This window comes from Ictidomys tridecemlineatus, chromosome 1, assembly GCF_052094955.1.
Source record: "Ictidomys tridecemlineatus isolate mIctTri1 chromosome 1, mIctTri1.hap1, whole genome shotgun sequence".
NCBI classification, from domain to species: Eukaryota; Metazoa; Chordata; class Mammalia; order Rodentia; family Sciuridae; genus Ictidomys; species Ictidomys tridecemlineatus.
The window spans coordinates 212,271,865-212,298,047 of NC_135477.1; the positions used below are offsets into that span (position 1 = coordinate 212,271,865).

At 34.5% G+C, this 26,183-nt stretch overlaps 1 protein-coding gene across 7 annotated transcripts in view; it reads right to left on the reverse strand.

Annotated features, from left to right (window-relative positions):
* Nucleotides 1–26,183, reverse strand: part of Erbin (erbb2 interacting protein) — a 137,971-nt gene that overhangs the window by 57,590 nt on the left and 54,198 nt on the right. For all 7 annotated transcript variants that reach the window (XM_078015812.1, XM_021722480.3, XM_078015810.1 and 4 more), the window contains exons 4-6: nt 21,666–21,783; nt 2,150–2,228; nt 547–636 (exon numbers count right to left, since the gene is read on the reverse strand). In XM_078015812.1, coding sequence (XP_077871938.1) covers nt 547–636; nt 2,150–2,228; nt 21,666–21,783 — 287 coding nt within the window. The remainder of the gene's footprint in view (nt 1–546; nt 637–2,149; nt 2,229–21,665; nt 21,784–26,183) is intronic.

Below are 26,183 nucleotides of genomic sequence, written 5' to 3' on the forward strand. Positions count from 1 at the left end.
AGAATTTTGATTCAATGGGAAAATAGCTAAATAGATTGTTAAAAGATTTTAATAAATACTAAGAATATAGCATTTGGTATCTCAAATATACAGATATTATCTCTAGGAAAACCTTCTATTTTTTTTGCCACCTTAAAAACTGATGGTCTTTTTTTTTTTTTTAACTCTCACTGAAAATAAATTTGGAATAAAAGTAATTAGATTCAAAGAAACTATAAAAATCACTAATTGCATACTAATTAGTATTAGTACTTGGTACTCATGGTGTTAAAACAAGAGGATTGCCTGTTCTAGACCAGTTTCGACAACTTACTGAGACTCTGTCTCAAATTAGAAATAAAAAGGGCTGGGGATATAGCTCAGTGGTAGACACCCTTGGGTTTAATCCCCAGTACTGCAAAAAGAAGAAAAAAAAAATCACAATACTTGGAAATAGTTACAAAAGAAGAGTCTATGAAACTATAACATGGTATTACTAAAGTAACTTATAGTTTTGTAAACTACAAAAGCTAACAATAAATGTTTTTAGGAGAAACTATAATTTACCTGCCAAAATTAGCTGGCAAAAATTCAAGGAAAGCATCATTCAGATATAACTGGGTTAGGTTTAACAGCTGAGAAAATCCATCAGGGAGCCTATATAAAATATATCAAAATTTAAATTAATTTCGTATATACAATTTCAGCCTCACAAGAATCTGTGTAATCAAGACATTTTCTCAACAGAAAATAGTCACCTCTTTATAAATTAAGGTTTGCATTTTGTAATAATTTGCCTGCTTCAATGTTTGTAACTTCATCTCTTTGGTAAGAGAAAGTAAGGTAATATTTGTCTCTGTAACATTAAATTTGCACAAATAGTTAACCAAGAATGAGCCACAACACATAGAAATACATTTAGGACATAACCATGAAAACAACAGGCACCCTTCAAATTCACCTTATCTAACATCAAGTGAAGGAACTAAAGAGTTTCTAAACCTAGGCAGAGACAATTTGAGAATAATTCTTTGTTGTGAGAAAACTGCCTTGTCACTGTAGGATGTTTAACTGTGGCCCTGGATTCTACCAACTAGATGCCAATAGTGTGCATGTGTGTATACACTCCGACCCCCCGAAAGTTATCTCTAAAAATTGCCAAGTGTCCCTGGGGTAAAAACAGGCTCCAGTGGAAAACACTGATTTAGATTATTTTGATAATCAACATTTAGCCCCTAAATAATTAAGGTTTAGAATTCTTCAAGCAAATAACATAAAAAGCTGAGTATTTTAAGTCCATGTAAGAATCTACATGGGTTAGTTTCTATTTCTTCTTGCTTATAAAACAGGTTTTACAGATGTAGAACTTAACGACAGAGTATTATTTTCAAATGAAAAGTATATACATCATTCTTTATGCATTTGCCATGGATTTTAACAAGAATAAAATCCTTGTGCATTAAGACATAGCAGGCTTAGCATAGTGGCACATGCCTGGATCCCAGAGGCTGAGAAGGGAGGATTGAGAATTCAAAGTCAACCTCAGCAAGCAACTCAATGAGACCCTCTCTCTAAATAAAACACAAAATAGGGCTGGGAATGTGGCTCAGTGGTCAAATCCCCCTGAGTTCAATCCCTGTACCCTCCCCCCCCCCCCCCCACACACACACAATCTATTCCCAGGCCAACCATTGAGGTGCTGACTCCAGTGTTCATTAAACAATTTATTCAAACTAGACTCTCAGTTCCTTGTTCACTTCAACTTGTTTATATCAACCATCTACTTCCAGGAAAATACTCTGGATATTACCATATTGTTGGCAATATCCAGAATATTATGATATATTCAAATATCTCACATTTTGGCACTGTACAAATAGTGAGGAAACCTAGCAGATTCTAGTCTCATTTCTGACATTAACTATCGGGGAGATCTGCATTAAAAATACTTGTATTGTCTTTTTTAGATCTAAAATTTATATCCATAATATGTGAACGTAGGAAGATTATTAAGTTCATTTTTTATTCTAAAATCGAACCTTTGTGTAGCTTTAAAATTGATACAAATTTTCACTAAAATACGTAAAATAATATTCTGTAATATTCTACTAGTGCTTCAAAATTGTTTTTTTTTTAAACAAAACTTATAATTCAACTGAGAATAACTTACTTAGAAATTGGGTTTACACTGGCCTCCACAACAGTCAAAACTTTACAATTTTTTATATTTTCTGGAAACTCTTGTATTCCTAAAAAAAATAATAATAATAATCAAATTAAAAGAATGTCTTATAGAGACCAAAACAATAATAATTAACATGTACCCCGCAGATTCTGAGAATAATTTGCCAACTAAGCAGGAGCTAGACAAATTGACACCACCAATGAGAACCAAATAGAACTACCTCCACAACAATTTCTCTTTCTGTGCATCTTTCCTTCTTTGCCTCTCTATAACTATTATTTACTTGAGTTGATTTCCTTCCTTTCCTTCTCTTAGCTCTACTGAAAATTAGAACCTTCTCAATGTGATAAGGACACAAAATGCACAACATTTAACATTCTGTTTTTCTCACATAAACTATTGCTTTTTAAACACTGGGATCCAGATTGAGCTGGCCCCTTATATACATAAAAAAGCAAAGCTGAAAACAAAGCTGTAGGTGAAAGGGTTGGAAAATCTATCTCACATATGCCCACAGATATACCTGAAGGCAATAATACTAACATAATAACACATTTTCTCTTTCCTGCATCTATCTTCTCTTTTTCCCTATCTTTTTTTACATTCCTCTTAAGAGTTTTTCCTTCACATAATCCAGTAGCATACTCAATGTAAGTGGTTAAGGAATGTGTTGATTTCTGCACACCATGATGTGTATATTTAAGAGATCTACTAAACATTTCAACTTTTCAGTAGGCTTCTACTTATGATTTGGGGGAATGGGTGGTAGTAATGGGAACTAGACTCAGGGCCTCATGCATGCTAGAAAAACTCTGCTACTGAGCTACATCCATAACCCTTGGAGTATCCTTTTAGACCAAGTGTTTCACAAACCTGAGGTAAATAAATTTTTAAAAATTTCCAATCTGTTACAGACCAATACATTTGCAAAATACAATATACGTACTGTGAAGTTAAATTTTGGTAAAATATTCTAAGCACCTACTCATCTCCTAAAATTATCACAGCAAAAATACAGCAACAAATAACTGGTAAACTAGCACTCGTCCACAGACAACTTTAAATAGCACTCATTGCTCTAATCTTGATCAAAGGAATGCTAATTTAAATTTTTTTCAAAAATGAATTTTATATAGTCTGTTTATTAAAAAAGATCCATCCCTCCACTAACATAATGATTGATTATCCAACCGGGTTGTCAACCTTTTAAGTTGTCACCCTTTGAAGTTTATTCCAACTTTATCATCACTAGATGATAAAGTAAGCTTACCATAATGCCATGTATAGAGTTTCAGGTGATGAAAAATGGTGCAAAAATCACCACCTAGCAAATACCACAATAATAACTGCTGCAGGCAAAACTCATCAATAGACTGGGTGTTTATGTCAGTGATAGTGTGTGTGTGCTTAGCATGCGGTGCAAGGCTCTGGGTTTAACTGACAACAGTAGAAAACACAAACTGGGAAAAGGACAAGAAAAAGAACAAAACAAAACCCCTAATAACAATGGATGCCAAAATTATTGCATAAAAAGTAATAATAAGTAGGACATTAATTTGGTCTCAAAGATTCTTTCTACAAGATATTTATCAATTACAAAAGAAAAAGTTGACTGAATCTGACAGGCACCATCTTAACAAAATTCTTCAAAGTTAAGCATTACCAGTTAAAATCAATAGCACATGGCAACTTGTCTGAGATGCCCTGAGAAACAATGTATAATTGCCAAAAACATAAAAGCTACATTTAAACATAAGCAAGCATCAAACAAACCCAAATTAAGAAAACTTTTATTAAAGGCCAGTAATCTTCAAACGAAACAAAGGAGGTCTAAGGAACCACTTAGAAGAGAGAAGGCCTAATAGACCTGACAACTAAATGCAATTGTGTGAAATTAACAAATACTAATGAAGATATGGAAAAATTGGAAACTACATATATACATTGCTGACTGGAACAGAAAATGGCTGTGGACAATAGTTTGGAGGCTCCTTCAAATGTTAAACACAGAATTACCCTATAACCCGGAAATTCTACTCCTGTGTGTACTTGAGAAAATTAAAAATATATGTTCCAACAAAAACTTGTACATGAATGCTCATAGAAGAATTATTTACAACAGCCAAATATAGAAATAATCCAATACCTATCAACAAATAAATAAAGAAAATAAATAAAATGTGGTGTATCCACATTATGGGAATATCAATATATGGTACAACATGGATGCATCTGGAAAACACTATTTGAAGAGAAAGCAGCCGTACATATATATGATTCTATTAATATGAAATATCCAGAAAAAACAAATCCTGACAGACTCCAAAAAGATAAGTGGTTGAAAGTACTAAGAAAAACTAGAATGGGGAGTGACTAGTTAGTGGGTCCAGGGTTTCCTTTTAAGATGACAACAACATTCTAGAACTACACAGTGGTGAAGGTGAAACAAAAGTGCACCAAAATGCATAAATTTAAAAATGCAAAAATGGTCAATGTTAAAACATGTGAATGGTCCCACAATAAATATGAAAAAAATTAACCAGAAACAATTGTTATGTTAACATTATTTATTTAGTTGAGTTCAATACACAATCACAATTTTACACATAGGATACAAATTTTTAAGGAAGAAGTCACAAAGTCCTTTCTTTTATTCTCAAAAGGAGCACGACAATCATGCTAATGGTTTTTCTTGTGTTTGGACAAACAAAACATATAATTCGAGGTAGTATTAAAAATCAAGAATTTCAATCTCTCAAAAACAGAGAGTTGTAAATGCAGTGGTCCCTTTTATCTTGTTCACCTCTATCTCCAACATCTAAGACAGAATCTGTCAGAATAAGTATAGGTTGAACATCCTTTATCTGAAATGGTTGGAATCAAAAATACTTAGGATTTCAGGGTGGTTGTTGTCGTTTTTCCCAGATTTTGAAATATTTGCATGTACATAATGAGATGTTTTGGGGAGGGAACCAGAGTCTAAATATGGAATTCATTTATGCTACATATGTATCTTGTACTTACATTACAGCCTGAAGGTAATTCATGTAACATTTTTAATAATTTTGTATGCTTTGGCTGCAATCCATCACAGGAGGTCAGGAGTGGAATTTTACACTTGTGTCATTATGTTGGCCCTCAAAAAAAAAAAAGGCCAGATCTTGGAACACTTCAAATTCAAATTTGAGAGTACAGATGCTCAACCTGTATTACAAATAGTATATTTATTTGCTAAAAAATGTATTTATTAGTTTAGTATTATATAATGAAAATTAATGTTTATATCATCTTCCTCATATACAAATGAATACTCTGTATTTTTCATGTTTTAAAGTACTTTGTTCCATAACACGTAGTTTACAAAAAGTAATCAGGGGTTAGGGTTATAGCTAAGTGGTACAGTACTTGCCTAACACATATGAGGCAATGGGTTCAATCCTCAGCACGGCATATAAATAAATAAAAGTATTGTGTCCATTTATAAATTTAAAAAATTATTTAAAAAGTAATCAACTGATGTCTACGAAATTAACTAAATCATCACTAGCTTTTAGATACAGAGTATCTGTTTTCTCCTAAATCAATAGCTTTGAGATACTTATGCAAATTGCTGCTTAATGTTTATTTTGACTTCAATTTCTACCATATACACTTCTAGATTTTAAATCTGTATCTCAAATTTGCTACCATTTTTAATTCCACTTAAGAATTTTTAAGTTCCCATTAGATTTTATTTAGGTACCTCAAAGTGAAATTATCTTTCCTCTATTATTCAGCAAATATGTATCAAACATACAAAATATCAGACACTGTGATATGAACTATAAATATGACAAGTCCCGTTTATGAAAAATTAAAATATAGTAAGGAAAACAAACATTTTCTTTCTCCTACAGTAGTATTTTTCCTCAATTTTTTTGTTGTACCTTTCTTCTGTTCTTCAGATCTCTTAATGTTGGAGAAAAACAAAGGCTCACTCTTTGGGCTTTTCTTTCCACATTCATGCCCCTATTACCAATCATCAGATTTCCTCAGGTTCAAACAATTATTTTCTGCTTTGCCTAAAACTTACAATTCACTCTTTTAGACTCAATTAAAAAGAAAGGCCTTGGTTAACCTCTCCAGAATTCCCACATCAGAAAGACAGATCTTGTTTCTCAATCTTACAATTCCTGTCATTTTATTCAGTGTGTTCACAAGAGAATTAACTACATGGTCTTAAATTTTGTCTCCCTTTCCCACCAACTTTCTCTATTGATACTTTAACAGTATGTTATAATCATCAGACCTATTAGAATTCTCTATAACACAGGCCATTTGGACACAACAAAATATAATTTTTCTAACAATCTGGCAATTGTGACAATATTACAGAATAACAGAGACTTAGATTAATTCCCCAATATTAAAATAGGACCAATAAACAGAAGCAAAGAACAAAGAACATTTTTTTTTATTCCTAGGTGAGTGTTTTAATCATAAACTATACTATCTGGCCAACTGAAAAACACAGGAAGAACTATATAAAAGATCAGAAACCATGACAATCTAAATGCCAAAATTCAAATGCAAATGTTTAAAATACACACAGCTTGCTGAAACTTTTTTTTTTTTTTTTGTACCAGGGATTGAACTCAGGGGCACTAGACCACTGAGCCAATCCCCAGCCCTATTTAGTATTTTATTTAGTGACAGGGTCTCACTGAATTGCTTAGCATCTTGCTTTTGCTGAGGCTGACTCTGAACTCTTGAACCTCCTGCCTCAGTTTCCGGAGCCATTGTGATTACAGGTGCGTGCCACCACACCCACCTGAAACTATTATTAATAAAGTATACCACCATGTTTCCTGGCTCTTTCCAAACAGGGCATATCAGCTAATGAATCTCAAAAGTGTAACCTGATATATTAAGACATATTTAAATATTATTAGACTAAAACTGATATAAACACCTAAAAGCAGAAAACAACAGAAATTAGATAAAAGATTATATATCCGATTTAAGATTCAATATGATCAAATGTTATAATAGGGAAAAAATGGATAGTATCTTCATTTTCTTACTCAGAATATAAGAAACACTTATCCATCCATATCAATGGTGATCACGTGAATACTAAATAAATTTTAATAATTTCAAACTATGGAGAACACTATGATCACTTAACATAACTAACCTTTCTTTTAAACAATCTATTATCTAACTGAAAATCCAACAGCCAGACATGGTGGCACACACCTGTAACCTATATATTCCAGAGGCTGAGGCAGGAAGATTCCAAGTTCTGCACCAGGCAGGAGGATTGCAAGTTCCAGACCAGCCTCAGAAAATTAGCAAGAATACCCTGTCTCAAAATAAAATAAAAAGGGCTAGGAATGTGTATTAGTAGTAGAGGGCTTGTCAACTATAAGGGAGGTCCTGGTTCAACTCCCAGTACTTGGGGGGGGGGGGACTAAAAACTTATAATTCCTTACAACCAATCAAATCAACCTAAAATGCATACTATATTCTTGTTTTTAATAAAGAAGACTTACAAAGGCATATATACTACAGCTAAATAATATAGGTTGATTAAATTAGTTCTCTAAAAGTAAAATGAGTTAATTCTTGTCTCCTTTCATCTACCTTTGTTCACTAACAATAAAGTGTAGTTTCATTTAGGCCTTAATTAAAGACAAAAAGAAGAAAAATTACAAAGAAAAGGCAAGGCATTATAAGCAATCATATGGAAAGAATAATAAATTCATTTAATTTTTAGTAAAAATAAATTGTAAAATTTATTAGCAGCAAATAGTAATGTCATTCTTTAGGCAGAATACTTAAGTATTTATTTGGAATCATTTTTTAAACATTTATTTTTTAGTTGGTGAACACAATACCTTTATTTTATTTTTATGTGGTGCTAAGAATTGAACCCAGTGCCTCACGCATGCTAGGCAAACACTCTTCCTCTGAGCCACAACCCCAGCCCCTTATTCTGAATCTTTTGATCATATAAAAAGTATTCCCAGGGCTGCGGTTGTGGCTCAGTGGTACAGCATGTGTAAGGCCCTAGGTTCAATCCTCAGCACCACATAAAAATAAATAAATAAAGGTATTGTGTCCAACTACAACTAAAAAATAAATTAAAAAAAAAAAGTATTTCCAACTACTCCAAAAACACTAGTGGACTGAACAAATCATTTAAAGTAGTCTTTTAGTTTTAGCAACAAGGACAAGCTAAAACTAGGAAGCTAAGATTTTTACACTGTGGCCAAATAAAAGTCACCATAATTGTAAAAATGAAATTCTTTACAAAGTTGTATGGAAGTCTAGGATATTAATTTAATAGTGCTACAAGTCCACTATATAGCCATAATTCCACTATTCTTGTTTAGAATAATAAACCTGGAGTTTGTACAAGTATTTTTATTATTGAGTCAAAAAATATTTCCATAGTATTAAGACTGGTAACAAAGTTTACTAGGTATGTACACTTCCAGATGCATACAATTTAATATCCTGATTATCTAGAGTTTCTTTTCTTATACTTTAACATCTATTTTAAAAAATGGAAATGCTTAAAGGTAACCTTTTGTGATAGAAGAGTAGACTTCTAAAGTCACAATAATTCTTAAATTCTCTAATGCTTTAGCTTGAATTACCTACTAATGGATGCAGAGACATAATTTTAATAGATTAAGTTTATTTACTTTGAGATTTATCAAACAAGCAATGCTTGGCATTACATTAAGCACCAGGGATTGAAATAAAAATTTTTCACACTATTCATAAGAAGTTTCAAATGGTAGTTAGCCTAAATAAAATTATGAGGGGGAAATATCACATTCTCACACATACACACAATCCAACTGGCCTGAGTTCTTAAAAAGTATCAATGACATGAAAAAAATGAACAAATTTTCCTGATTTTAAAGACCAAACGAACACAACTAAATGCTACATGTGATCTTTAACTTGAAAGGGAGAAAAAGAGGCAAAAGAGCTAAGGAGGGCAACAAGAAAAACGGGATATCAAATTTCTTGAGAGTGAGAATGATACTACGGTTATGTATAAGGAATTACTTTTGTTGGGAGATGCACACTTCTATGGATAAAGTCTGTGGTACCTGCAATTTACATAAGTTTAGTAAAAAAAGAAATATTACATTAGCAGCAAAACGTGTATCTGTTTCCTGAACATATTTTAAAAATACACACACAAAAAAAGAGAAATAAAGCAAATGTGGCAAAATACAAACAATTGATAAATTCATGGGTATTTTTCCAATTTTTATAGAGGCATTTTAGTTGAATATGAAATTTTTTAAGTAGAGTAGAAAAAGACAAGTACAGCACTATGAATGAATGGAATATAAATAAAATTATAAATTTAAAACACAAAATTTCCCGGCTGTGATTGTAGCTCAGTGGTAGCTAGCATGTGTGAGGCACTGGGTTTGATTCTCAGCACCGTATATAAATAAATGAATACAATAAAGGTCCATCAACAACAAAAAAATATATATTTTTTAAAACCACAAAATTTCCATATGCAACAGAAAAAATTTAGTCCTTAAGTTAAATGACTCAATAACAAAAGCTGAAATAAAATAATACCGTTAAAGTTAAAAAACTATTGGCTATTGAGAACTGAAAACCTGTTGGGTACTAACTACTATAAAGTTAAATGACTCAATAACAAAAGCTGAAATAAAATAATACCTTTAAAGTTAAAAAAAACTATTGGCTATTGAGAACTGGAAACCTGTTGGGTACTAAACACTATAAACTTCACGTAAACCTATGATTAATGAATAAATCATAAACCCGTAAAATGGATTTATTTCTTAAAATGGATGTGCCAAAATGATAATTTTTCTATAAGATATACAATTTAATTGCTTCATATGAACTAGGATTTAGCAAATGAATGCATGCAATACTTTTTTTTACTTTAACTGTGTATGTGTTATGTATGTGTGTGTGTTGACAGACTTCTGGTAAACTGACTTGCCAAAGTTAATTGTTAACTGTAAAACTAGAATGACTTGACTATTTTAATCAGTACAAAATGATTTGCAATAAGTCATGAAATTTAATTAAAATGACAGGAAGGATTACTTTCAGACATCATTTAGGAGAAAAGGTGACCTGGCAACTAAGGGCTATGGAATACAATTACCACATATTTGCTGGTACTATTGCACTAACTTAAGGAACTTGTTTATAAAGATTTTCTACAAAGGTTAAAAATTATTTGAATATGTCTTAGCATTTAGTATTTATTGCATGTCATATCTTTGGGCACAACATTTAAAATCTACCCTCATATGATTCTTTCACTTTTTAATTAAAAAAGAAATACACATTTATTTTTTAAATTTTTTTAAGAGCTAACTTCTATCTTCCATATATTCTTCAATGTATTATCAAATGACACATGACAGTCTGCTCTTAATAATAATTTCAACATTTGCAAATCTGTAAATGTGACATACACCACATTAACGGATGAAGGGAAAAAACTTTTCAATAGATGCAGAAAAAGCAGTTGACAAAATTAAACATCCTTTCATAATAAAAACTCTCAACAAATTAGGTATAGAAAGAATGTTTGTCAACACAGTAAAAGCCATATAGGTTCAACTCACAGCTAACATATATTCAATATTGAAAGCTAAAAGAATTCTTTTTAATTTTGATTTGTTATACATGACAACAGAATGCATTACAATTCATATTACACATATAGAGCGTAATTTTTCATATCTCTGGTTGTACACAAAGAAGAGTCACATCTTTACTTGTCTTCTTACATGTACTTAGGGTAATGATGACCATCACATTCCACCATCTATCCTATCCTTATTCCCCCTAAGCCTCCCTTCCCTTTTCCCCTTTGCCCTAGAGTTCCTTTAATCCTTCTATTCCCCCCACCTCATAGCATATGTTTTTTCTAAGATCAGCAACTAGACAAGGTTTTCCATTGTTGCCACTACTCCTCAACATATTATAGTCACACATCTCAAAATATTTGGTCAACAATGGACTACAAAAACAACAATGATTCCAAAAGATTATAAACACTCCATCCTACTTACTAAAAATAAAGTTCACTGTATTGATATTCAGGCAGCAGCCTCTCAGACATCTCATATGTTTGTTACGTCTTTTTTTTCTTAAATTCTGATTGGACATAATACCTTTATTTTATTTATTTATTTTTATGTGATGCTGAGGATAAAACCCAGCATCTCACAAGTGTTAGGCAAGAGCTGTACCACTAAACCACAACCCCAGCCCCTACTACACCTCTTAATCACATCAAGAGACCACATCAAGTTAATGATCTATATATCATTTAAGTCTGTGTTAAGTATACTCTATGATGTTTACACAATGACAAAGTCACCTAATGACTTATTTCTCAACACATATTCCTGTCATCAAGCAACACATGACTACACTGAAAGTTCCACTCAGGGCGTGAATGCAAGAAAAGAAAATAAAAGCCATCTAAATTGAAGTGGGAAAAGTTTAATTGTCCTTTTTTGAAGATGACACACATGGATCTTACACATAGAAAAACCTAACAACTCCACAATAAAACTGTTAGAACTAACAAATTCAGTAAAGTTGCAGGATACAAAGTCAATATACAAAAATCAGTAGTAATTCTATGTATTAACAACATACAAAAATCAATAGTAATTATATTTATTAAAAACAATCTATCCAAACAAAAAAATATTTAACAATCCCATTTATAATAGCTAGTGTCATGATTTGGATCTTTAATTTTCCCTGAAAAGCTCATGTGTCAGACAATGCATGAATGTTCAGAGAAGAAATGATTCAATTAAGACAGCTGTAACCTCCTTAGTGGATTGATCCATTTGATGAATTAACAATTTGAATGAATTATACTAGGTGATAACTGTAGACAGGTGGGGCATAGCCAGAGGAAGGAGGTCACCAGGATGTGCAGCTGAGGATTATATCCTGTCCCGAGCTCCTAAAACAGTCTCTTGCTCATACACCTGTGTGTTCACATGCTCATACACTCCCTTTCTCCCTCTCAGTCCCTCCTTTTCTTCCTCTCTCTGTGCTTCCCAACTTCCATGAGCATCTTTCCTCCACCATACCCTTCTGCAATAATGTTCTGCCTCACCTTGAGCCCAGAGTAATGAAGTTGGCTAACCACAGACTGAACCACTGAAACCATGAGCCCAAAATAAGATTTTTCTCCTCTAAGTTGTTTTTGTCAGGTATTTTGGTCACAATAAAGAAAAAAAATTCACTAACATAGCTACCATTAAAAAAAAACCTAAGGAATAATTCCATCAAAGAGATGAACTACCCATACACTGAAAACCATAGAACACTAAGAAAACTATAAAATACAATGAAAAAAATTAAGGAAGCAGTAGAAGACATCCCAAGTTGCTAGAAAAATATATTCCCAAGTACAAAATTCAAGGGAAAAAGACATCTAGTTCCCTGAGATTAGATTTGCATCTAGTTGCTGACATCTAGTTCCCTGAGATTAGATTTGCAATGGATGCCGGTAATGTTGTTAAATCATTGACAGGCAAATTCAGTTTGTGTAGAGACTGACAGTTAAATTCAAGCTCAACATTCTTGAGCTTGAATTAAGATCATCTATACTATCCACATTGTTCTACAGATTCAATGCAATCACTACTAAAATTCCCAAGATGGCCGAGAATAGAGTGCATCACACCCCATGTACCGCGCCACTGCGCGGGTGAATAACGAGTTAGAACGACAAAAAACTATCTTGTTAGGAACTTACACCAAAATGGGGGTGCACCGAAACCTAGAGGAAGGATTTCCAGCACTGAGGTCCGGTAATTGAGTCTCATGAGCCAACTGTGCGACCAGAGATCTGGGCTGACTGATCCGTGTGGCCCGCCCCGCGGCTACAGACGGCTGAGAGCCGCCGAGAAGCGACCAGCAAGCAGGGAGATTGCTGCAGATTCTGTGGAATCCTGCCGCCTGAGCACACACAGAGCCCCGGGCTGAGTTTGGGATTTCAGACAGGGAAGGAAGCGGGACACTTCTATCCCCCACAACGGAAACTCCACCAAGGAAACCAGCGGCAACCATCTTGAAGAGCTGAAGTAACCACCGAGACTCTCCGATAGATTGCAACAATAAAACAGGTGCGTGTGACTCAGCTCATCTCCCATACAGCGGGGAATTCGCATAAAATCTCTCCTAGGCTCTCCGGGGGAGGGATTATCAGAGCAAGCCTGCATAAAGATGTGGGTAACACTAGAGACACCCCACCTTCAACTCCCCCTCCCATCAGCGGGGAAAACGAAACCTGTATTGCCAGCGAGGGGAAGGGGCAAGCAGAAAAAATCAAAACAATAGAGTGCCTGGAGGGTTCTCAATAGCCACCCTCCAAGCCCAACAAACAGCAGGCCCAGAGTACAGTTTGAACTGCCGAGAGGCATCACTCAGGGGAAATCTGGTCTAGCAGGAAAAACCAGGACTAGCAGGAGAAACCAGGGGACTAAAGGCCAGGCCCTCGCGACTGGGCGGCTGGAGAACTCACGCCCGACGGCGAAACTGCACCCGCTGTTTGCGCGACTGGGCGGCTGGAGTCCTCCCCCCACCGGCAACCGATCCTGTGACTGGGCAGCTAGATATTGCTTGCCCACCAGCGACAGCCGGCCCATTGCCCCTGTGACAAAGCAGCTGGAAACCGCACACCTGCCGGCGACCAATCGCCCACCAGCTGCTTGCGTGTCTGGGCAGCTGGGGACCGCCCGCGCACCTGCGACGGCCGGCCCATTGCCCCTGCTACTGGGCGGCTAGAGATCTCCCACTCACCATTGACAGCCGGCCCATTGCCCCTGCCACTGAGCGGCTGGAGACCGCATGCCCGCAGGCAACTGATCGCCCGCTGGCTGCCCACGCGACTGGGCAGCTGGAGACCAACCGCACGACTAGGCGGCTAGAGATCGCCCGCCCACCAGTGACATTGCCCCTGCGACTGAACAGCTGGAAACCCACATGCCAACTGGCGACCAATCACCCACCGGCTGCTCGTGTGTCTGGGCAGCTGGGGACCGCCAGCCCGTCGCCGGCCCATTGCCCCTTCAACTGGGCAGCTAGAGATTGCCCGCCCGCCAGCAACAGCCCACCCGCTGTCCGCGCGACTAGAGACCGCCAAGCCACCGGCATCCGGGAGCTGAAACCAACCAGAGACAGTCCAGTCCCACCCCTCCATTCGGACACCCCAGTAAGGAGCCTGGGGCCCGTAATAGCAGACAGGTGACGTCATTGGAGCTCGGCCGTCAGAATTCCTTCCCAGCGGAATCCACTTTAGCAAGCATAGTCTACCAACACAAAGGAGAGACAACAGAGATATAAAAAACCAAAACAAATTTATAGAAGAGATCAGAAACACAGCAATGAAATAGAGCTGGAAAGTAGTGTAAAAATCATGAAAAAACAAGGGAAAAAAGGAGTACAAACAATGCAGGACAACTTAAATCTACAGGAGGACCTAGAAGCATCAGAAAGAGGGATAGAGAAAGAACTCAAGGCATACCTAACTCACATGGAAAGGAATATTAGAGAAGACATGAGACAGCAAGTCCAAGCAATAAAAGTATATTTTGAAAATGAATTAAACAAACAAATTCAAATGGCAATGAATGAGCTTTACCAGGAGATAGAGATCTTAAAAAAAATCAAACAGTAATCCTAGAAATGCAGGAAACTATAAACCAAATTAAAAACTCAAAATGAGAATATTACAAATAGACTAGATCAAGAAGAAGTCAGAACATCAGATAATGAAGACAAAGTTTATCAACTTGAAAAGAATATAGTCAACACAGAAAAGATGCTTAAATCCCATGAGCAATCTATTCAAGAGATATGGGATGTCATAAAAAAAACCAAGTTTGAGAGTCATCGGGATAGAAGAAGGCATAGAGAATCAAACCAAAAGAATGGACAACCTATTAAATGAAATAATTCTAGAAAACTTCCCAGAGATAAAAGACGGAATGGATTGCCAAATCCTGGAAGCCTACAGGACCCCAAACATTCAAAACCGTAATAGACCAACTCCAAGACATATAATTATGAAGATAGCTAACATACAGAACAAGGAGAGAATATTAAAAGCTACGAGAGAAAGGAGGCAGATTACATTCAGGGGTAAACCAATTAGGTTAAAGACTGATTTTTCATCATAGACTTTGAAAGCGAGAAGATCCTGGAAAAATGTATTTCAAACGCTGAAAAATAATGGATTCCAACCAAGAATACTGTATCCAGCAAAATTAAGCTTCAGATTTGACAATGAAATTAAAATCTTTCATGATAAACAAAAGATAAAAGAATTCGCAGCCAGAAAACCAGGACTGCAAATCATTTTGAGCAAAATACTACAAGAAGAGGAATTGAAAAATAGTGCCCAAAACTAACAGCAGGAGATACCTCAGTAAAGGGGGAGGAAAATAACCAAAAGTAAAAACTAGCCAAACTAAAATAAATAAATAAATAAACATGACTGGAAGTACGAATCATGTTTCAATTGTAACCTTAAATGTTAATGGCCTAAACTCACCAATCAAGAGACATAGGCTAGTAATCTGGATCAAAAAACCAAATCCAACAATATGCTGCCTTCAGGAGACTCATATGATAGGAAAAGACATACACAGGCTGAAGGTAAAAGGTTGGGAAAAATAATATCATTCACATGGCCCTCGGAAGCAAGCAGGAGTGGCCATACTCAAATCAACTTCAAACCTAAGTTAATCAAAAGGGATGAAGAAGGACACTATATACTATATACTGTTAAAAGGAACCATCCACCACAAGACATAACAATTATAAATTTGTATGCATAAAACAATGGAGCTGCAACGTTAATAAAACAAACTCTCCTCAAGTTCAACAGTCAAATAGACTACAACACAATAATTATGGGTGACTTCAACACACCGCTCTCACCATTAGAAAGATCCTCTAGACAAAAGCTGAATAAAGAAACTATTGAACTCAATAGCACAATCAATAACCTAGAATTAACTGACATATATAGAATATATCAACCATCATCAAGTGGATACACGTTCTTCTCAGCAGCACATGGATCCTACTCATAGATAGACCATATATTATGCCATAGGGCAACTCTTAGTAAATATAAAGGCGTGGAGATAATACCATGCACCATATCTGAACATAATGGAATGAAACTGGAAATCAATGATAAAAAGAAGGAAGGAAAAATCCTGCATCACCTGGAAAATGAATAATATGTTACTGAATAATCAATGGGTTACAGAAGACATAAAGGGGGAGATAAAAAAAATCATAGAGACAAATGACAATACAGACACGGAATCTATGGGACACAATGAAAGCAGTTTTAGGAGGGAAATTCATTTCTTGGAGTTCTTTCCTCAAAAAAAGGAAAAACCAACAAATAAATGAACTCACACTACACCTCAAAAACCTAGAAAAGGAAGAGCAAAACAACAGCAAATGTAGTAGAAGACAAGAAATAATTAAAATTAGAGCAGAAACAAACGAAATTGAAACAAAAAAAACCATTGAAAAAATTGAAAAAACTAAAAGTTGGTTCTTTGAAAAAATAAACAGGATCAACAGGCCCTTAGCCCTGTTAAAGAAGAGAAGAAGAGAGAGAAATCAAATTACTAACATACGGGATGAAAAAGGCAATATCACAACAGACACTACAGAAATACAGAAGATAATTAGAAAGTATTTTGAAATCCTATATTCCAATAAAATAGAAGATAGTGAAGATATTGATAAATTTCTTAAGTCATACGATCTGCCCGATTGAGTCAGGAAGACACACACAATTTAAACAGACCAATAACAAAGGAAGAAATTGAAGAAGCCATCAAAAGACTACCAACCAAAAAAAGCCCTAGACCGGATGGGTACACAGCGGACTTTTACAAAACCTTCAAAGAAGAATTAATACCAATACTTTTCAAGCTATTTCAAGAAATAGAAAAAGGAGGAGCTCTTCCAAATTCATTCTATGAGGCCAATATCACCCTGATCCCGAAATCAGACAAAGACACTTCAAAGAAAGAAAACTATAGACCAATATCTCTAATGAACTTGGATGCAAAAATTCTCAATAAAATCCTGGCGAATCAAATACAAAAGCATATCAAAAAAATTGTGCGCCATGATCAAGTAGGATTCATCCCTGGGATGCAAGGCTGGTTCAATATACGGAAATCAATAAATACTATTCACCACATCAATAGACTTAAAGACAAGAATCATATGATCATCTCGATAGATGCAGAAAAAACATTTGACAAAGTACAGCATCCCTTTATGTTCAAAACACTAGAAAAACTAGGGATAACAGGAACTTACCTCAAAATTGTAAAAGCTAAACCTCAGGCTAGCATCATCCTAAATGGAGAAAAATTGAAGGCATTCCCTCTAAAATCTGGAACAAGACAGGGATGCCCTCTATCACCACTTCTATTCAATTTAGTTCTTGAAATACTAGCCATAGCAATTAGACAGACAAAAGAAATTAAAGGCATAAAAATAGGAAAAGAAGAACTTAAATTATCACTATTTGCGGATGACATGATAATATATTTAACAGACCCAAAAGGGTCTACAAAGAAACTGCTAGAGTTAATAAATGAATTCAGCAAAGTGGCAGGATATAAAATCAACATGCATAAATCAAAGGCATTCCTGTATATGAGCAACAAAACTTCTGAAATGGAATGAGGAAAACCACTCCATTCACAATATCCTCAAAGAAAATAAAATACTTGGGAATCAACCTAACAAAAGAGGTGAAAGATTTATACAATGAAAACTACAGAACCCTAAAGAGAGAGATAGAAGAAGATCTTAGAAGATGGAAAAATGTACCCTGTTCATGGATAAGCAGAACTAACATCATCAAAATGGTGATATTACTCAAGGTTCTCTATAGGTTTAATGTGATGCCAATTAAAATCCCAACGGCATTTCTTGTAGGAATAGATAAAGCAATCATGAAATTCATATGGAAAAACAAAAGACCCAGAATAGCAAAAGCAATTCTAAGCAGGAAGTGTGAATCTGGAGGTATAGCAATACCATTGTTCAAACTGTACTACAAAGCAACAGTAACAAAAACAGCGTGGTACTGGTACCAAAACAGGCGGGTGGACCAATGGTACAGAATAGAGGACACAGAAACAAATCCACAAAATTACAACTATCTTATATTTGATAAAGGGGCTAAAAGCATGCAGTGGAGGAAGGATAGCATCTTCAACAAATGGTGCTGGGAAAATTGGAAATCCATATGCAACAAAATGAAACTGAATCCCTTTCTCTCACCATGCACAAAAGTTAACTCAAAATGAATCAAGGAGCTAGATATCAAATCAGAGACACGGCGTCTGATAGAAGAAAAAGTTGGCTACATACTGTGGGGTCGGGCTCCAAATTCCTTAATAGGACGCCCATAGCCCAAGAGTTAATAACAAGAATAATTAAATGGGACTTACCTAAACTAAAAAGTTTTTTCTCAGCAAGAGAAACAATAAAAGAGGTAAATAGAGAGCCTACATCCTGGGAACAAATTTTTACCCCTCACACTTCAGATAGAGCCCTAATATCCAGAATATACAAAGAACTCAAAAACTTAAACAATAAGATAACAAATAACCCACTCAACAAATGGGCCTGAACAGACACTTCACAGAGGAGGACATACAATCAATCAACAACTACATGAAAAAATGCTCACCATCTCTAGCAGTCAGAGAAATGCAAATCAAAACCACCTTAAGATACCATCTCACTCCAGTAAGATTGGCAGCCATTATGAAGTCAAACAACAATAAGTGTAGGCGAGGATGTGGGGAAAAGGGTACACTTGTACACTGCTGGTGGGACTGCAAATTGGTAAGGCCAATCTGGAAAGCAGTATGGAGATACCTGGGAAAGCTGGGAATGGAACCACCATTTGACCCAAGCTATCGCGCTCCTCGGACTATTCCCTGAGGATCTTAAAAGAGCGTACTATAGCGATACTGCCACATCAATGATCATAGCGGCACAATTCACAATAGCTAGACTGTGGAACCAACCTAGATGCCCTTCAATAGATGAATGGATAAAAAAAAAAAATGTGGCATCTATACACAATGGAGTACTACCCAGCAATAAAAAATGACAAAATCATAGAATTTGCAGAGAAATGGATGGCATTAGAACAGATTATGCTAAGCGAAGCTAGCCAATCCTTAAAAAACAAATGGAAAATGTCTTCTTTGATATAAAGAGAGCAACTAAGAACAAAACAGGGAGGAAGAGCATGAGGAAAAGATTAACATTAAACAAAGACGAGTGGGGGGAGAGAAAGGGAGAGAGAAGGGAAAGCATATGGAAATGGTAGGAGAACCTCAATGTTACACAAAATTACATAGAAGAGGATGTGAGGGGAAAGGGCGGGGAAACAAGGGAGAGAATTGAACAACAGCAGATAAGGTAGAGAGGGAAGATGGGAGGGGAGGGGAGGGGGGATAGTAGGGGATAGGAAAGGTAGCAGAATACAACAGTCACTAATATGCCATTATGTAAAAATGTGAGTGTGTAACCGATGTGATTCTGCAATTTGTATTTGGGGTAAAAATGGGAGTTCATAACCCAATTGAGTCAAATGTATGAAAGATGATATATCATGAGCTTTGTAATGTCTTGAACAACCAATAAAAAAATATAAACAAAAAAATTTTAAAAAAATAATAAAACTGCCTTGGCAGAAAACAAAAAAAAAATTTTTTTCACAAAAAAACAAGCTAATGCAAAAAAAAAAAACAAAAAACCTAATGCAATGTTGGAAAAAAAAAAAAAAACAAGGCTTCAGGTATCACATTCCCTAACTTAAATATATACCATAAAACTGCAGGAATTAAAGCGGTATAGTACTAGCACAAGAACAGACACAGATTAATGGAACAAAATAAAGAGTTCAGAAATAAATTCATGCTTTTATGGTCAATTCAATTTTTCCAAAGGTGCCAAAAGAAACAATGGGGAAAGGACAATCTCCTCAAAACTGTTAGGACAATTAAATATCCCCATGCAGAAGAAGGAAATTAGGCTCTTATTTTACAAAATATGTAAAACTCAACTCAAAATGGATTAGTGGCTTAAATGTTAAACCTCAAACTAGAGAATTACAAAAACACAACCTAAGGGGAAAGCCTCATTATGCTCTGGAGTTTGACAATGGTCTAAACAATGATTTTTTTTTTCTTTCTTAAGTAAGGGGTTAATATCCAAAATATGTATAGAGTTCAAACAACTCAATATCAAGAGAACAACCAACTTGATTTTTAAAATGGCAAAGAACTTAAATAAATATTTCTCAAAAGAAGACATACAATTGGCCAACAGGAATATGAAAAAATGTTCAACATTATTAATCATCAAAAAACACAAATTAAATCCCCGGTGACATATACTTTACACATGTTAGAATGGCTATTATCAAAAAGACAACAGAGAGTTAAAGGTATAGCTCAGTGGCAGAGCACTCACCTAGCACTTGCTCAATCCCCAACAATGGAAAGAGAAGACAAAAGGGTTGATGAGGATTTGAAAAAGGTGGAAATGGAATGCCCACTGTTGGTGGGACCATAATTTAGTATAGCCATTATAGAAAAGAGTATAGAGTCTCCTCAAAAATAATATTTTTTTATAAAGGACTATCAATAGCTAGTACTGGGTATATATCCAAAGAAAATTAAATTAGTATGTCCAAGAGGTATTTGAGGGGGCAAATACCTCTTGGTATTGAGTGGAGAGAAAGAGAGAAACATCTGCAGAACATCTATGTTCCATACCTAAGATACAGAATTGACCTAAGTGTCCATCAACAGATGAGTGAATAAAGAAAATGTGGCATATATACACAATGAAGTACTATTCAAACTTGAAAAAGAAGGAAATCCTATTATTTGGGACAACATGGATAAACCTAAAGGACATTTCATTAAATTAAGTAAGGAAAAAAGTCAAAACTACTTAATCTCATTTTCATATATAATCTTAAAAAGACAAAATCATAGAAGCATAAAGTAAAATGGTGGTTATCAGTGGTTGGAGAGGGGTAGGGTTTTGAGTATTAGGCTATATAGATAAAAGGATATAAACTTTAGATAGGAGAAACAAGTTCAAGAGGTCTATTACACAACCCAGTTACTACAGTTAATAACAACATTTTAAAAACCCACCATTTTCCACCTGTTTTAAGTTATCATATTTTTTATACTTATAAAACAAATGCCAAGCCAAGAGTATAACAATAAATTTTACTGATTTATATAAAACAGGTTGCAAAATCTTTAAAATGGAAAAATAAAATTTTTATATTTTATTTGTTAAAACAACAGAAATCTGAATAATGAAATGTATTCCCAAGTACAAAAAGTAAGGGAAAGAAAGACCTTACCATTTTTGCTGACATCTAGTTCCCTGAGATTAATAAGATTTGCAATGGATGCTGGTAACGTTGTTAAATCATTGTCTGGCAAACTCAGTTTTTGTAGAGATTGACAGTTAAAAAGTTGCTAGTGAAAAAAGAGAAAAAAGGATTTTGAATATCTTTTAAATTTCTTTAAATATTTCATCTATTACCTTTTACAAATAATTAGTAGTAGTCATTAAAATAGAGTTTTACCCATACTAATATCAGAAAGATTCCTCATTATTCTGTTCATGTACCTGACTACATCTGTACTACTTAGAATGATTTATATCCTCATACTTCTAATCTAATATAACCTTACTCTTACTCTAACACACTTTAGAGTAAGAGTAAGGTTATATACTCTACTGAAGTAGTCAAAAAGGTGGTTGGGGCTGTTACATTTAATAAAATGTAGAGATTGTCTTTCGAACAGGTTTATTTCAAAATGAAAACCATAATAAAACTATTACCTATCAGATAGACAAAAGACTCAGCTATTCAAACTGCTTCAGCAAGCAACACAACTTGGTGAAAAATAAATTATAAGGAAGAATACTAAATTTCAAGGTACAATTCCACAATTTAAGTATTTAATTCGTAAACATGTAACTGAAAATCCTTAATATTTTACCCACAGCCATTAGATTTCTCTTTAAAATTACCAACGGTACCAATGAGTTTCTAAGTGTTATTACTACTGGTCACCAGGAAAGAAAGTCTTTTGCACACGTTCATTCAGTAGGTTTACACATATATGAAAATCTAATACAAATACTTCATGAAACAACTGCCATATACAACACACTTTATTTTCTAATATATTATAGTTAGGAATGCTAGATTCCAACAGGATGCCCAAATAAATAATCATTTTTAGTACAAGTGCATCCCATTGCACAGAATATACACTTACAAAAATTTCTTCTTCATCTGAAAATCCTTCTTTAAGTGTCTTACCTTTTTATTTTCTAATTATCATAGTCTAAGTTATACAGTTCATTTTTCTAAATGCTGACCATGTGTACTAATCAGCTTTATAAGCTACCAATGGGTCTCTGGTCCACAGTTTCATAAACATTGCTGTTTGGATGGCTAAAGATCTTAACAAAAGTATAAGCTGTGTGCTTTTTTAAAAATAAAACACAGGAAACACAGCATAAGAAGAAGAAAAGAGAAAAATACACTAAAAAATTCTAGCAAACAAACAAGGTGATAATTTGATAGTGTTTCATGACACTAAATTTCTCCTTCCAGTTATCACTACATTTCAGAATGAGTCCTCCGAAAACTTTCCAAACTGCAAATGAACAGAATACTACTTCTAAAAATGTGTTTTAACAATAAAATCGTGGTAAAATAACAATCATCCCCAAATGCACATCAATGTTTTATGAAAACTAGAAAAAGACAGCATTATGGCCAGTCCCTGGTAGAAGGAAAGGAAAAGGAAAAGGAAAGGAAAGAAAGCAAAAGACAGCATTAATTTCAGTTCTTTGTCCAGTTAAATCTATTGGCTCTACCAATTGTATAGTATCACTATCTACCTTAGCAGTTATGCTACAAAAGTAAAAACAAATATTTTATCTTTGCAAAATTTTACATTGGTGCATTACAGTTACACATAATGGTGGAACTTGTTGATACATATTCATACATATGAATATAACAACATAATTTAGATATATCACTCCCCAGTATTTTCCTTTTTCTTCCCCTGGTCCCTTTCATCTACTCTATTGATGTCCCTTCAATTTTCACATCCCACCCACCTTTCTTTTCCTTTTTTCTCTGTAGTTTCTGCATATGAGAGACAGTATTTAATAACCCTTGACCTTCTGAGTTTGGCTTGTTTTGTATTAATAAGGGTCTGATGTTTCACTTATTTTCCTATAAATGACTTAATTTCACTTTTACAGTTGAATAAAAAATACTTCTCTTGTGTAAATGTACCACATTTTTTTTATCCATTCATCTGTTGATGGACATCTGCACTGGTTCCATAGTTTGGTTACTGTGAATTGTGCTACTATAAACACAGGTATGAATGTAGCACCATAGTATGCTGACTTTCTTTTTTTGATTGTATTTCCCTAATTATTAGTGATTGAACGTTTTTTTCTTATAGTTAGCCATTTGTAAACCTTCCTTTGAAAAGCGTGTGTTTAGTTCATTTGCCTATTTACTTATTTATTTATCTTTTTGGTGTTTTCTTTTTAGTTCTTTGTATATTCTGGATATTAAGGATCTGTCAGAAGAGTAGCTAGTGATGATTTTCTCCACTTCTGAAGGTTCTCTCTTCACATTCTTGATTGTTTCCTTTGCTGTGATAAAGCTTTTTAATTTGATGTCATCCCACCTATTAACTCTTGACATTATTTCTTGAGTTTTAGGGGCCCTACTGAGAAAGTCCTTGCCTGTGCCTTAGATATAATTCCTGCCTAGGTATGTGATCCATTTTGGGTTGACTTTTGTGCAGCATGAGAGATAAAGTTCTAGACTCATTATTCTATATATGCACAACCAGTGTTCCTAGCACCATTTGTTTAAAAGGCTGTTTTCTCTCCAGTGTATATTTTTGGAACCTTTGTCAAAGATAAGGTGACTTATCTGAGTGGGTTTGTCTCTTGTTTCCTATTCCATACCATTGGTCTATGTATGTTTTTAATTTTTTTATTTGTTTTAATTAGTAATACATGACAGTAGAATGCATTTACCATCATGTAGTTTTTGTTACTGTAGCCCTGTAGTACAATTTGTAGTCAGGGATTGTGATGCTTCCAGCATTGCTTTTTTGGCTTAGAATTGCTTTGACTATTCTGAGTCTTTAATTCTTTCAAATCAATTTTAGTACTGTTCTATTTTTTTTAGTTCTGTGGAAAATGTCATTGGCATTTTGATGGGAAAGGTAGTGATTCTGTATACTGATTTTGGTAGTATGGCCACTTGAAACCATATTAATTCTGCCTATCCATGAACACAGGAGGTTTTTCCATCTTCTTGCATCTTCTTCAGTTTCTTTCTTCAATGTTATATGGTTTTTATTGTAGAGGTCTTCTTTTCCTTAGTTAGATTTATTACTAGGTAGTTTTGCTTTCATGAATGGGATTGTTTTCTTGATTTCTTTCTCAGCAGATTCATTTTTGGTGTTTAGGAAAGCTATTGATTTTTCTATGTTGAGTTTGTAACCTGTTAATTTGCTGAATTTATTAGCTCCGGAAGTCTTTTTTTTTTAAATATTTTTTTAGTTGTAGTTGGACACAATACCTTTATTTTATATATTTATTTTTATGTGGTGCTGAGGATCGAACCCAGTGCCTTGCACATGCTAGGCAAGCGCTCTACCACTAAGCCACAACCCTAGCCCTCTGACAGTCTTTTGGTGGAATGTTTTGATGAAGTAGTCTTTTGGTGAATCTTCTAAGTATAGGATTACACCATCTGCAAACAAGGACAATTTTTACTTCTTCCTTTTCTGTTTTTATATCTTTTACTGCCTTCTCTCAAATAAGAGTATTGACAATGAACATCCTAGTGTTGTTCCAGATTTTAAAGGAAATACTTTCAGTTTTTCTCCATTCACTATGATTTTGGCTTTGGGTTTTTCATATATACCCTTTATGATGTTGAGATGAGGTTTCATCTATCCATAGTTTCTTCAGTTCTTTTATCATGAATGGGTGCTGAATTCTGTTGAAGGCTTTCTCTGCATCTACCGAGATGACTAAGTGATTTCTGTTCTTAATTCTATTTATGAATTATATTTATTGATTTGCATGTTAAACCATCCTTGCATTCCTGGGATAAAACCTACTTGATCATAATGTACAATCTTCTTTAAATGTTGTTGAATATGAGTTGCTAATGTTTTATTAAGGATTTCTGCATCTAAGTTCAACAGGAATATTAGTTTGTAGTTTTCTTTCCTTGATATGTCCTTATCTGTTTTGGGTATGAGTATGATACTGGCTTCACAGAATGAATTTGGAAGCCAAATTCTTTCTATTTCATGGAATAACTTCACAAGCATTGGCATTAATTCTGTAAAAGTCTGGTAGAATTCAGCTGAGAATTCAACTGGTTCTGGGCTTTTCTTTGGTAGAAGGTTTTTTTATTACTGCTTCTGTTTCACTTCCAGTTATTGGTCTGTTTAAGCTTTCTAAGTTTTCTTAATTCAATTTTGGCAGGTCATAAGTATCTAAAAATGTATCCATTTCTTATAGGTTTTCCAAATTATTATAGTATAAAGGTTTTCAAAATAGTCCCTAATGATCCTCTAGATTTTGGTGGTGTCTGTTATAATTTCTCCTTTTTCATCTCTAATTTTATTCATTTGGGCTTTCTCTTTCTTTTGGTTAGTTTGACTATAGGTTTATCAATATTATTTATCTTTTCAAAGAACCAATTATTTGTTTCATTGATCCTTTGTATTTTTTTATTTTCAATTTAATTGGTCTCAGCTCTGATCTTAATTATTTCCTTCCTTCTACTGGTTTTGGAATT